We start from the raw sequence: 12926 nt of genomic DNA, 5'->3' as shown, positions 1-12926 counted from the left end.
CCCGATACTCTGGCCTCTCACTGTTGTGGCCTCTCCCGTTGCGGAGCACAGGCTCCGGACGCACAGGGTCAGCGGCCATGGCTCACGGGCCCAGCCGCTCCGCGGCATGCGGGATCTTCCCGGACCGTGGCACGAACCCGTGTCCCCTGCATCGGGAGGCGGACTCTCAACCACTGCGCCACTCAGGGAAGCCCTGGTTAGTGTTTTTTGTGTCTTGTTTTAAGACTCTTTTCCTACCCTCAAGTTAAGTAGATATTCTATCGGTATTCTAAAAGCTTTACTGACCTTAAAAGATGTATGATTATGAATCAAATACACTCTTTTGACCCCATCCTCGCCATTACAAATCTATTTTTGCTTTTCTTCACTTTCTTCTGTTCTCTGTCTTGAATTTTTACTTGTCTGCAACTATAACTAAGAGGCCAGGTGCTGACTTCCCCTGTCTTATAGGAGAAAATGGTCATATAGACAGAAGTTCAGCCAGGTTAGATTTTACAGGTCTCTAGCTGACTGTATTGCCCTTTTTCCTTTTATTAGCTAGCGTTTTATTGTGTTCCTGCTATGTGTCTGCCACCATCCTTGGTTCTTTCATATTTGTTATCTCAATTATTCCTCTTTACAGTTCCACAAAACTGTACATTTTTCTCATTTTTACAAGCAGGAAAACAGACTTAGATTGATTCAGTAACATGCCCAATATCCCACAGTTTAGGTAGCTGACAAGGTGGGGACTTGATTCCTGAACTCTCTAGATCCATCCCATCATAGCACATCACCTTGTTAACACAAGCCTGTTTGATAAGATCCAAAGCCGATGAGAATAACTTTCTTTTAATGTAATATGTGCTACTTTAAGCACTCATAGAGATAATTATTGTGAAACTGGATAAAACTGTTGACCTCTCTGTGTATGTTAAAATAGGTAGAGTAGTGCGTGGACCTTAAGAGGTTCTTGGATGGGCAGTAGAGGTTCTGTAAGCCCTTGAAATTGTATGCAAATGTCTGTATGTACATGTGTTCCTTTTAAAAAATAGATCTGTAATTTTCTTGATTCTCAGAGGGCAACCCTAATGTGTTTTAAGGCTACACTGGATATCCTGTTTGAAGACGTCTGTGATAAAGTTAATGCAGAATTCTGAAATGATGTGTATTTTCAAAATAATCTTTAAAAAATTCAGATGTCAGATTTTTTTCTTAATATGTCATTCTCAGTCTTTGTCATTAAAACCCAGCTAAAGCTCATCTGAGATTTGGAAGAAAACTAGGATTGAATAGCAATTTTAAAATGCCAAAAAAGGTACTCTAAATTTAGTTGATTATTTCTTAAGTGAAAGTGCTTAGTTATAATATCATCATTAATAATCAGTGTACCCTGGCTCCAAAGGCCTGATGACTTCACATGACTTTTCATCTTGTCTCTAAAATCCTCTGTTTTACAAGGGTTCAAATTTCCTGTGAGGTTCCTAACAGTGTGATTAAAGTTTAGAGACTGAAACTGTTGAGCACTTAAATGCAGGGATGACTATGCAAACGTAATTCATGGGCTTCACCAGGAGATTTGGGACATGTCTCTACTAATTTATGATGATGATGTTGAAATTAATCTTTGCTAGGGATTATGGAAGCCATAATAGTTTATTGATGGTTCAGTTATTGTTTGTTGAAGCAGATTTACACAATTATAGTTTAATGACATAACAAGGATATTGTCAACTAGGAGCGCATGACATGAAAAATTAAACTTCCAATTAATCTGATATGTATTAGTTGAAATGATAATTTTCATGGTGATTTAGCCTCTTAGAAATCCTTGGAAAACATTATTAGCTTATGAATTGAAAACTCTATGTTAATGAGTAGTGAGAAAGAACTTAGTATTATTATAAAAAGATGGGGAATTAAATATTTAATTCAGCTAACATTTATGGAGTGCCTACTCTGGGCTTGCTGCTGAGTTAGGCTCATAAATATAAGTTGAACACGATTGATATGTAGAGAGAGGAAATACTGGTTTCTTTTGTTTGTTCCTTCAGTCATACTTCCCTCCAGCCTATACTGGATGGATACCATTGCCAGAATTATTCAAATGTTCAACAGATTTGTGTGTGCGTGCATGTGTGTGTGTGCTTGCACTCCACTATACCTTATTGTGTCACTACTCCTGCAGTGGCTTTCTGTTACTTCATCTGTCATTGTTCACACGCCTCAGCCTGGCTTTTGTCACAGCCAACTTTATTTCTTATTCCTCTTCAACACATCCCCACTCCAGGCATGCACATGGATTAGGTATCCCTTTAGTCTGACAGCTCATTCTTAGCTCTGTGCCTTCTCCTAGATTCCCTTCATTCATTTACTGATGCATTCATTTAACAAATAGGCATTGAGCCCCTCTTATGTTAAGTTGTGGTCCTGGGAAGTCTTGGGGCACGCCAAGATGAATCAAATATGAGTCCTGTTCTTAAGAATTGTACAGTCTAGGGCTTCCCTGGTGGCGCAGTGTTTGAGAGTCTGCCTGCCAATGCAGGGGACACGGGTTCGAGCCCTGGTCTGCGAGGATCCCACATGCCGTGGAGCAGCTGGGCCTGTGAGCCACGACTACTGAGCCTGCACGTCTGGAGCCTGTGCTCTGCAACAAGAGAGGCCGCGATAGTGAGAGGCCCATGCACCGCGATGAAGGGTGGCCCCCGCTCGGCGCAGCTAGAGAAAGCCCTTGCGCGGAAACGGGGACCCAACACAGCCAAAAATAAATAAATAAATAAAAGCCATTTCTAAAAAAAAAAAAAAACACACTCAAAAAAAAAAAAAGAATTGTACAGTCTAGTAGGGGAGACGAGGTCCGTGTATGACTAAACAAAATACAAAGTGGAAAATGAATGCCAAATAATAAGAAAGCTAAAAGCTTCCTGTTAGACAAAGTGATGTAGGGCTTCTGAGAAGGTGTCTGTTTGCACTGGGCCACAAAGGATTTGAATTGGGGTGGAGAGGCCAGGCAATTGTCCAAGTTCTGCCTTGTCTTTCAAGGTCCAGTTTAAGTCCTCTCCATCCAAGGGATGTTCTACCCATCCACACTCAACAAGGAATAGTCACGGTTGTTTTCAGACATTTTTCCTTCTGTATTCAGCGGAACCCTTTCTTTGAAGTGAATCTTATGGAGAAGACCATTATACATAGAATAGTTAAGGTAGAGATCTTTGTTTGGTGCAAAGGATTATGGTGGCCCTAGTGTTTAACCCACAAGGGCACCTGCAGGTGGTGCCCATACCCAAGGCACTTTCTCACAAGAGATCCAAGGAGCCTAGTTTGAAAACCAATGGAGAGACAGGAAAGTGTTTAGGTTTTAGCATCTGAATTAAAATCTTTCATGACTTAGTGGTCTGAGGTCTTGACCTTCAGGAATCAGTTTTTCTTTTGCAAAATGCGGGCAACAATGCTACCTTACAGGGTTATTTTAAGGTTTACTGATAATCTATGTAAAGTGCCTGGTCTATAGTAGGTGTTGGACAATCATTGCTATTATTATAGTTTAGTGCTTTATTTCTTTTTTAAAAAAATAATTTGGGGTGAAATTCACATAACATAAAACTAACCATTTTATTTTATTTATTATTTATTTTTATAAATTTATTTATTTATTTTTGGCTGCATTGTGTCTTCGTTGCTGCACGTGGGCTTTCTCTACTTGCAGCAAGAGGGGGCTACTCTTCGTTGCTCTGTGCGGGCTTCTCATTATGGTGGCTTCTCTCGTTGCGGAGCTCGGGCTGTAGGTGTGCAGGCTTCAGTAGTTGTGGTGCATGGGCTCAGTAGTTGTCGCTTGCAGGCTCAGTAGTTGTGGTGCACAGGCTTAGTTGCTCCGTGGCATGTGGGATCTTCCCGGACCAGGGCTTGAACCTGTGTCCCCTGCATTGGCAGGCAGATTCTTAACCACTGCGCCACCAGGGAAGCCCAAAACTAACCATTTTAAAGTGAACAATTCAGTGACATTTAGTATATTCACAGTGTTGTGTGACCACCACCTCTATGTAGTTTCAAAACATTGTCATCATTCCAAAATAAAATCGCTTACCCATTAAGCAGTTTTTTCCTAACCACTTCCCCCATCCCTGCCTAGGCCCCACCAATCTATGTTCTGTTTATAGCTTTATCTGTTCTGGATGTTTCCTATAAATGGGATCATTATGATATGTAAATTTTTTGTCTGGCTTCTTTCACAGTGTAGTTTTGAGGTTCATCCATGTTGTAGCATGTATCACTGCTTCATTTCTTATTATCACTGAATAATATTCCAGTGTATGGATATATCATATTTTCTTCATCCATTCATCTGTTGATGGACATTGGCCTTTTTCCACTTTTTGGCTATCGTGAATAATGCTGTCATGAACATGAGTGTACATGTACTTATTTGAGTACCTGTTTTCAGTTCTTTGGGGGTGTATACCTAGAAGTGGAATTGTGGGGGTCATACGGTAATTTTATGTTTAACTTTTTGAGGAACACCAAATGGTGCTTAATCGCTTCTTATACCCACAGCATCTACCATAGGGCTGTACTTACAGAACAACATCTCACTAAATATTTGTTGGTTGTTCTTTGATTGGTATTTATAACCTCACCTCCCAATTCACATGTTTTGGGCCTTGAGCATTAATTTTAAGGGAAATAGATGCATCCAGGACTTGAAAGTTAGCCAGTATCACCGTATGGATGTATCTGATTGTTGTCAGACAGCAGATATTTGTTCACCGAGGATGCTGTTTGGAGGAGCTGTGCTAATGCTCTGTGTTGGGTGGTTACAGAAGAAAAGTTAAGGTCCCTTCCCTTAAGCAGTGTATGTTCTGTTTCAGAAGATATTGTTAAGATTTGTGGATCCTCACTCAATTATATAGCAGGCTATGAAAAAATCCAGGAGCCTGTAAAAGAGAGAGCTAAAAATAACTGTTAGCAAGTGAAACTCAGGATGACAAAAGAATAAACTCTACTATTAATCTTTATTTTTTTCTACCACTGTTTTTGGCTCATCCACAATCTCATGACTTGAGTGTTATCACATTGATTTTGAAACAACACACATTAGCAAAAGCTTAGAGGAAGCTTCACATATTATTTATGACCCAGGATATTTTGACTCTTCTTATTGCTGACATGTGTATTTCTGAATAGTGTTGATATTTATATAATACTAATGAAGCCAAAAGCTCAGTGTTGGACTAAGCATTTCTCTAGATCTGTTTAGAATAGTGTGTAATGAGTGATGTAAATAGTGTTTTACTATAAGACTGTATGATACAACCATATAATTTACTGGTGTTATTTTGTAGTTAAAAATAAAATGATTCAAAACCTTAGAAAATAGAATAATTTAATTTTGATGTAGCATGAGTCCCCAGAATTAATTTGGAATGACTTATTCTCATTTTGATAGGCTTTTAGTCCAACTTTCAAGTTTTTATAGAAAAAAATGCAAAGAGAATAATGGTTTTTAGGGTTGTACTTGTAATAGAATATGCTGTCTACGTATGAAACAAATCCTAGGGCTCTGAAAAAGAAAAGTGGTATGGATAATTCTGAATCAGGGGAAGAAACATTTCTATTTGCCTTTTGAATGAATTATGCATATTTTTCCTTAGATTTGTCTTTCTAGTTAGATACTGCTTAGACTAAAATTAAATTGGTTTTCAATCTATTCTCTTAGCATATACCAATTTACAGTGGGGCCAGTGGGATGTCAGAAACAAACCAGCCTAAGATTAAAAAATTTTCAGTGAATAATATACAAAGTGGATAATATACATGTGTTTAGTTGAGAATTGGCTGCAGATAAGAGACTTCTGATTTTGTTCCTATCCTAGCTCTGTGTGTGTGTATGTTTTAACACTGATTCGGCTTGTAGCAAAGAGCTGCTGAGTTACATCTGTTTCTGCCTAGTTAACTCTGTTGGTTGGTGTCAGATGAGAGCTAATTTTGATATTAAATTGAGGAGTGGGGTGTGTGTCTGTGGCTGCGGGAAGGGAGAAAGGGGATCCAAGGTTGCTTGGTTGTTTTGTACACTATCAAAGTGCAGCTATTCACAGTGTTGTTTTACATTTATTTTTTGCCTTTGAAGTAAAAATGATCACTACTGCCCTGAAATGTGACCTGTACAAGCACGTACTTACTATTGTGGAAAAGGTGCATCCTTCTCTTAGGTGCAGTTATTGGCCATATCTTGATAGGTCAATCAGTACCTAGATGCCAGGTGACCTTTGGGACAAATAGTGAATGTTGCCTGGGAAAGTTAATATTGACGTTTAAACAATGTTTGACTTTTTTTTTTCCTCCAGACAAAATGTTATACCTGCCTGGCTATTTGAGTAATAGTGGGATTTTTTTTTTTTTTTTTAAACGATGGAATTCTTTTTTAGACTCTATCACAAACCTGATTTTTTAAAATTTGGAGAACAGGTCTGGCCTTAAAGAAGAGTGAAAGTTTACTTCTTCAGGCACTCGCTGTGGGGCTTCATGTCCTGTCTTGAATTCCATGTTCTTAAATACCCTTTAGTGGTATGAAAGAACTAACATACCACCAAACATAGTATACCAGTAAATTCACTGCAGCTGTTTGGATTGAATAGTTGTGAAGATGGTTGCTGAATTTTAGGGATGTCCTTATGCCCAAATTAACATTTACATTTTTTTCTTTTGGCAGATTTGCCTGAAGATCCGGACAATCTTCTTTTTTGTCATGGACTGTTAAAACACTTGGAGTTCCAATTCTGGTATTTTCCCTTGTTTTATTATATTTTTAAGATATAAAATGTCAGTCTTGTTGAAATGTGTTGGTAATGGAGATGAACAATTCTTTTGATTGTGGTTAAGATTGTGGTAATAGCTTGTCATGAAGGTATATTTTAAGTGTTTATTAGTTATGAAATGTGTTTTGTTTTAATGTATGTTCATTTGCTTGTGTAACCAAAATGCCTGAAAGCAGCTTTGCAGTATTGGATACTTTTCTGTGACCTCTTTTCCTGCTTCCTGCAGTTGTATTTTGTGCAATCAAATTAAATTAGTTGATTCATCCTGAATAAATGATGAAAGATGAAATAATTATTTGGACATGGTGAAATGTCTTCTAATGAAATTTTGCCCCGAACCATTTTACTTTGGAAAGATCAGCTTCCTGTTTTAAACTTACTAAAGCAGAGTGATTCCTGTGTTCTATCGTGAAAGTGGTTGCACTATGAAAGCCAATGATTTCATTCCTAAATACACCTTGCTCCAAATCTAACAGTCAGTAATTTATATAATGACACAAAGGGGAGTGCTTATTAGATTTGCAGATGACATAGATGACAGAATCAAGATTCAAAACAATTTTTAACAAGTTGGAAGACAGACTCAAACCAACAAGATGTACTTGAACTGTGATAAAATTTAAAAATCCCAGCATTTAAAGTTGCATAAGGAAGAGAATGAAAAGACTCGGCTTGACAGAATTTTTGAAAGAATATCTGGGATTTTTAGTTGGACTGCCTGCTTGGCATGAGCCAGTTGTATGGCAGGCCTGGTAAGGAAGTTCATGTTACCTTGGGTTGCATTTATAATTGGATAATGCCTGGAATGCCAGATTTTAAGATGGGCATTAGCCAAACTAATGAGTGACCAAGAGGAGGAGGTGCTTGGAAACCTGTGATAATGTGGGCATGTTAAGGAACTGGGATATGAGTGGTCCAAGGTGGGGCTGGAGGTAGAATGGGGTTTGATTGTAGCAGTTTTCAAAAGATACTTGTTTTCAAGTATATGAAGGCTCCTCATATTAAAGAATTTCTTGAGATTGTTCCAGGGGAACTAAGACTAGTGGGTAGAAGTTATGGGAAGGCAGATTTTGGCTCCTGTGAGCAAGAAATATATTACAGGTAGAGCTGTCCAACAGTGGCATGAGCTGTCTTAAGAAGTGACAAATTCCTAATCACTGGAAGTATTTTGAGACTTTATGGCCTATCTGTTGGGGATATTGAAAAAGGGATCTTTTACTGTTTAACTAGAGGCTGGACTGGATAACCTCAAAGGTCCCTTTAGCCCCAAGTTTCTAAATCTGAGGGGAGAAAAATGGAGTGAACCTACAGCTTACTGATTGCAAAAAGGACAATCCTTTTTAAATTGCCTCTTTCAAGCTGACTGAACTAGTATAGTTCAATGGCCTAATTGTTTTCAGCAGCAGAATCTTTGAGAGCAAATGTTAAATTCTTCAGTGTATCTGGCTAAAGTTTTGAGGAAAGACATTATTTTCCCTTTTGAGGTACATTAAATGTAAGTAAACAGAGATAACTTTAATTTTATATTTTATGAGACATTTTTCAGAGTGTGTAGACATTGTATTGGATGGAAGTGATGATATAGCTACTATATACTGAATATTAGATACTATGTTCACTTAATTCTCTCAACAATCCTGGGAGGGATATACTGTTATTTCCATACAGGTAAAGTGATGGAAATGTTAAGTCATTTTCCCAGGGTTTCTCCGCTAGACATTGGTAGGACTGGCATGCATACTATTAGTCTAATTGCAGAGGCAGAACTATCTAGAGCAGGCAGTCATGGCTCAGGTGAAGATAGCGCTGACTTAGACTTTAGAATAATGGCATTTGAGCCTTGAGTCTACTACTGACTGTTATCCTGAGTGAGTTCCACCTTCCCCTGAGCCTCAGTTTACCCATTGAGTCATCCTGCAGATTACATGACAAGTTATACACAAGCACACTCTGTAAACTTTAAACTATAAAAAAGAGTTAAGATGATATTATCTGTGAAGAGCAAGGTTAGAGCCCAGATATGACCCAACTCCCAGGCCAGGATGCTTTGGCCTGGTGCTCTTGGCAGGTGTACTCAGTACCAGATTGGAGACCGAGGGGATTTTTGTGTACACCAGGAGGTTCTCAGAGAGCAGTATCACTCCCTACCTGGTATCAGATTTGTACAAACCTTGCTCGAATTGAGCAGTTTCATGAGCTAACTGGGTAGTAAGACACCTAGAGTTTTCCATTGTTCAAAAGGTGACCGGTTATGTTACTACATTAGTTTCAGTTTTCTAACCTGTGGGTTAGAGAATGTCACCAACCCTCTTCAAAGAGATGGGAAAACATGATTCTGTAGAAATGGCTCAATGGGAAATTTTCTTACTTGTGAGACTTGGGAAATAGAATGTTTAGCTGAAATAGAAGAATCAGGATCATTGCTTTTTTTTTTGGCTGCACCACGCATCTTGTAGCATCTTAGTTCCCATGCAGTGGAAGTGCGGAGTTCTAACCACTGGACTGCCAGGGAATTCCCTCTTTCTTTTTTTAAATGATTAAATGAATTTATTAATTTCTTTAATTTGGTCAAAAGTATCCATCAGAAATTTTCAGCAAGCATTATTTTAAATGGTGAAATGTTAGCACTATTTCCTTTAAAATCAGTAAAGGATGAAAATAATCATGATCACTACTGCACTTCAACAGTGTGCTGAATGTACTGATCAGTAAGACAAGAAAAAACATTCTAAATGGTGACTCTACATTTTTTACATTAAGTTTAGGAACAGGACAGAAATGCCTACAATTACTATTATAGTTGACATTTTTTTGAGGTTTAGCAAGTGGAGGAAGACAACAACATAAAGCAATCAATATAATTATTGGAAGAGAAGTAACAATATAATTGTATACTTAGAAAAACCAAGAAAGTATAGAAAAACAATTACTAGAATTAATGAGCTATTTTGGTAAGATGGCTAAATACAAATCAAACATTAAAGAAATAGCTTTTCTATGTTAACAATAACCAGAACAAAATGGATATGAGTAGCATATTTCACTTAAAATAGTGACAAAAGTCTAAAATATTTAGAAATAATTTAATACAAAAGGCATAGAATCAGTATAAAAACAAAACACTACAAAATCTCTCCGTCTTTTTCTTTTAAGTTTCAGATTTTTTGAAGTAAGTTTAATATACTTCCATCAAATTTTTTGCATCATAGACTTATTCTTTGATGTTGATTTTATGTTTATAGTAGACATATATCTTGAACCACTGTCATGTAATTTTATTAATTTCAATAAAGGTTATCCATTAAATATATAGCTTAGATGTGGTCTCTTAAATGCCCCATGAATAATTCATATAAATGATGTGTAAAATCCTAAAAGAAATTCCTTTTCAGACTGTGACCCAGTTTCTGGTTGGCAAATATAGTCGCTCTGGCTTTGTTACATAATACCTGCCTGTCATTACTTCTGTGGTCATTTTGCATCTGAAAAGGTAGTACTAAAGAGTCTTTTAATTTATTTTTAGAAGTTTCATTATTAAGAGCCTTTCCCCCCTTTTTAATCCTTTAAGGTCTTGATTTCCTGTTTAAAGATGTTCTTCACGCGAATGCAGTTTTTCCTGTTGGTCAAATAAGACAACTATCAACATTGCCTGTTTGTCCTCTTTTTAATCTCTAAAGGATGGATGTTTGTAAGATGTTGCTTAATATGGTCTGGAATACTCTGGCCGTTTGTTGAATTGTAAATGACTTTCAAATGTGCAAGTTCTGTTAAATACAAGGAGAACCTCTATGGGTAACTTTTGTACTGAAGAAGTCATTTGTCAACCATGGTAAAACTTGCAAACCCACTTTATACAGAGTGGATTCTTGAAGCTATACAGAAAATAAAAAAGCAAAAGCAAAGGCCCTCTGAAGAGAGAATCTGCCATGCAGTCAGCACTTCCCATGGGTTGGATAAGAAGACAGTCTCTGAACAGCTGGAACTCAGTGTTCAGGATGGCTCAGTTCTCAAAGTCACCAACAAAGGCCTTGCCTCCTATAAGGACCCAGACAACCCTGGGCGCTTTTCATCAGTTAAACCAGGCACTTTTCCTAAGTCAGCCAAGGGGTCTAGAGGATCATGTAATGATCTCCGCAATGTGGATTGGAATAAACTTCTGAGGAGAGCAATTGAAGGACTTGAGGAGCCCAATGGCTCCTCCCTGAAGAACATAGAGAAGTATCTCAGAAGTCAAAGTGATCTCACAAGCACCACCACCAACCCAGCCTTTCAGCAGCGGCTGCGACTGGGGGCCAAACGTGCAGTGAACAATGGGAGGCTACTGAAAGACGGACCGCAATACAGGGTCAACTATGGAGGCTTAGATGGCAAAGGGGCTCCGAAATACCCCAGTGCTTTCCCATCATCGCTCCCACCTGTCAGCCTTCTACCCCATGAGAAAGACCAGGTAAGTGCAGAGAGAATGTCAATACACTGTAAATATTGCCCATTTGACTTGTAGTTTCAGTTAAGTTTTATACAGACATAAGTTCTGAGTTAAGTGTGATAAAATAAAATGTTTTGCCTCAGAGCAGGCTTATATATTTTAAGAGGTATATATTGTTTTACGGTATAAATTGTGCTATATTGTTTTATAACGTATTAAGGGCTTCCTCGCTGGTTGACTAAGAATTTAATGTGATGATTATGTGGTTTGTTTTTTAAACTATAGTTGCTAATCCGTGGGTGCTTGAAGGAACCAGGATAGATAACTTTAATCTTCCTTCCTCAAGGCAGGATCATATATATTTCAAAAATCCAAGAAAGGCCATTATATGTTTTTCTCTTTTAAAATTATTATTTGTTTATTTTTTTAGCTTTATGAGGTATAATGGATATATTTTTCCCTTTATTGTTATTTCAGAGAAGAAGAATCTATAGACTAATTATTTTAATCCTGATAGTCTGTGCATTACTGCAACTGTTTTAATATGTGACCTCAATCCTGCCTGTTTCAATTTAAAGCCATTTGTTATTGTTCACTTCTCAGCAGGTGAAAGTGAATGTTTGTCTCATACTGTATCTTATAATCTTTGGTTTCTCTGGGCCTTCTGTCATTTCCATAATAGTTATACGTACATGGCAGATTTCTCTTTAAGTTACTGCTACAATTTAAAGTCTTTGGTTAAGTAGGATTTTCCTTTGTTTTATTTCAAAGCTATTGAAATTACTGCCCAAACTAAAACCAAAACAGAGCAGTAGCAAATTGTTTATAAAGGTTTCAGCCCTCCAGTTTGGGGGCTTGTTGTCTGTCCTTTGGGTGAGTGAATGCGTTGATAGCAGTTAACTTTACATCTTGTAAGCCATTAGCCATTGTTGATAGAAAGGGTGGTGGTTGTATGTGCTAACTGCATTTTCAGAAGTGATGGAAACAGTGTTAGGAAAAGCTGTGCTCCCGATGACTTGTTTTTCCTCTTCGGATACTGTTGCGCATAAGATAGACCCTGCTTCCCTTCTTGCCTTAAGCTGATAGAGGCCCAGCTCTACAAACTGGGCGGGACCAGGTGATTTGCCTTTCCACAGACCAATCGAAACCCTAGAATTTCTTTCTTTTTCTTTTTTTTTTTAATGTATTCTTTTTAAACATCTTTATTGCAGTATAATTGCTTTACAATGGTGTGTTAGTTTCTGCTTTATAACAAGGTGAATCAGCTATACATATACGTATATCCCCATATCTCCTCCCTCTTGCATCTCCCTCCCACCCTCCCTATCCCACCACTCTAGGTGGTCACAAAGCATCAAGCTGATCTCCCTGTGCTATGTGGCTGCTTCCCATTAGCTGTCGATTTTACATTTGGTAGTGTATATATGTCCATGCCACTCTCTCACTTCATCCCAGCTTACCCTTCCCCCTCCCCATGTCCTCAAGTCCATTCTCTACATCTACATCTTTATTCTTGTCCCGCCCCTAGGTTCTTCAGAACCTTTTTTTTTTTTAACATTCCATATATATGTGTTAGCATACAGTATTTGTTTTTCTCTTTCTGACTTACTTCACTCTGTATGACAGACTCTAGGTCCATCCACCTCACTACAAATAATTCAATTTTGTTTCTCTTTATGGCTGAGTAATATTCCATTATATGTGCCACA

At 37.9% G+C, this 12926-nt stretch overlaps 1 protein-coding gene across 1 annotated transcript in view; it reads left to right on the top strand.

Annotated features, from left to right (window-relative positions):
* KAT6B (lysine acetyltransferase 6B) overlaps window positions 1-12926 on the top strand; it is a 198027-nt gene that overhangs the window by 17169 nt on the left and 167932 nt on the right. Inside the window, 2 exon segments of the mRNA XM_007467496.1 lie at window positions 6686-6755; window positions 10360-11238. Of these exon segments, the coding sequence (XP_007467558.1) occupies window positions 10618-11238 (621 nt within the window). The 5' untranslated portion in view covers window positions 6686-6755; window positions 10360-10617.

This window comes from Lipotes vexillifer, unplaced genomic scaffold (assembly GCF_000442215.2).
Source record: "Lipotes vexillifer unplaced genomic scaffold, Lipotes_vexillifer_v1.1 scaffold865, whole genome shotgun sequence".
Taxonomy (NCBI): Eukaryota; Metazoa; Chordata; class Mammalia; order Artiodactyla; family Lipotidae; genus Lipotes; species Lipotes vexillifer.
The sequence above is the reverse complement of the archived record's forward strand: the minus strand, read 5'-3'. Positions and strand labels throughout refer to the sequence as shown.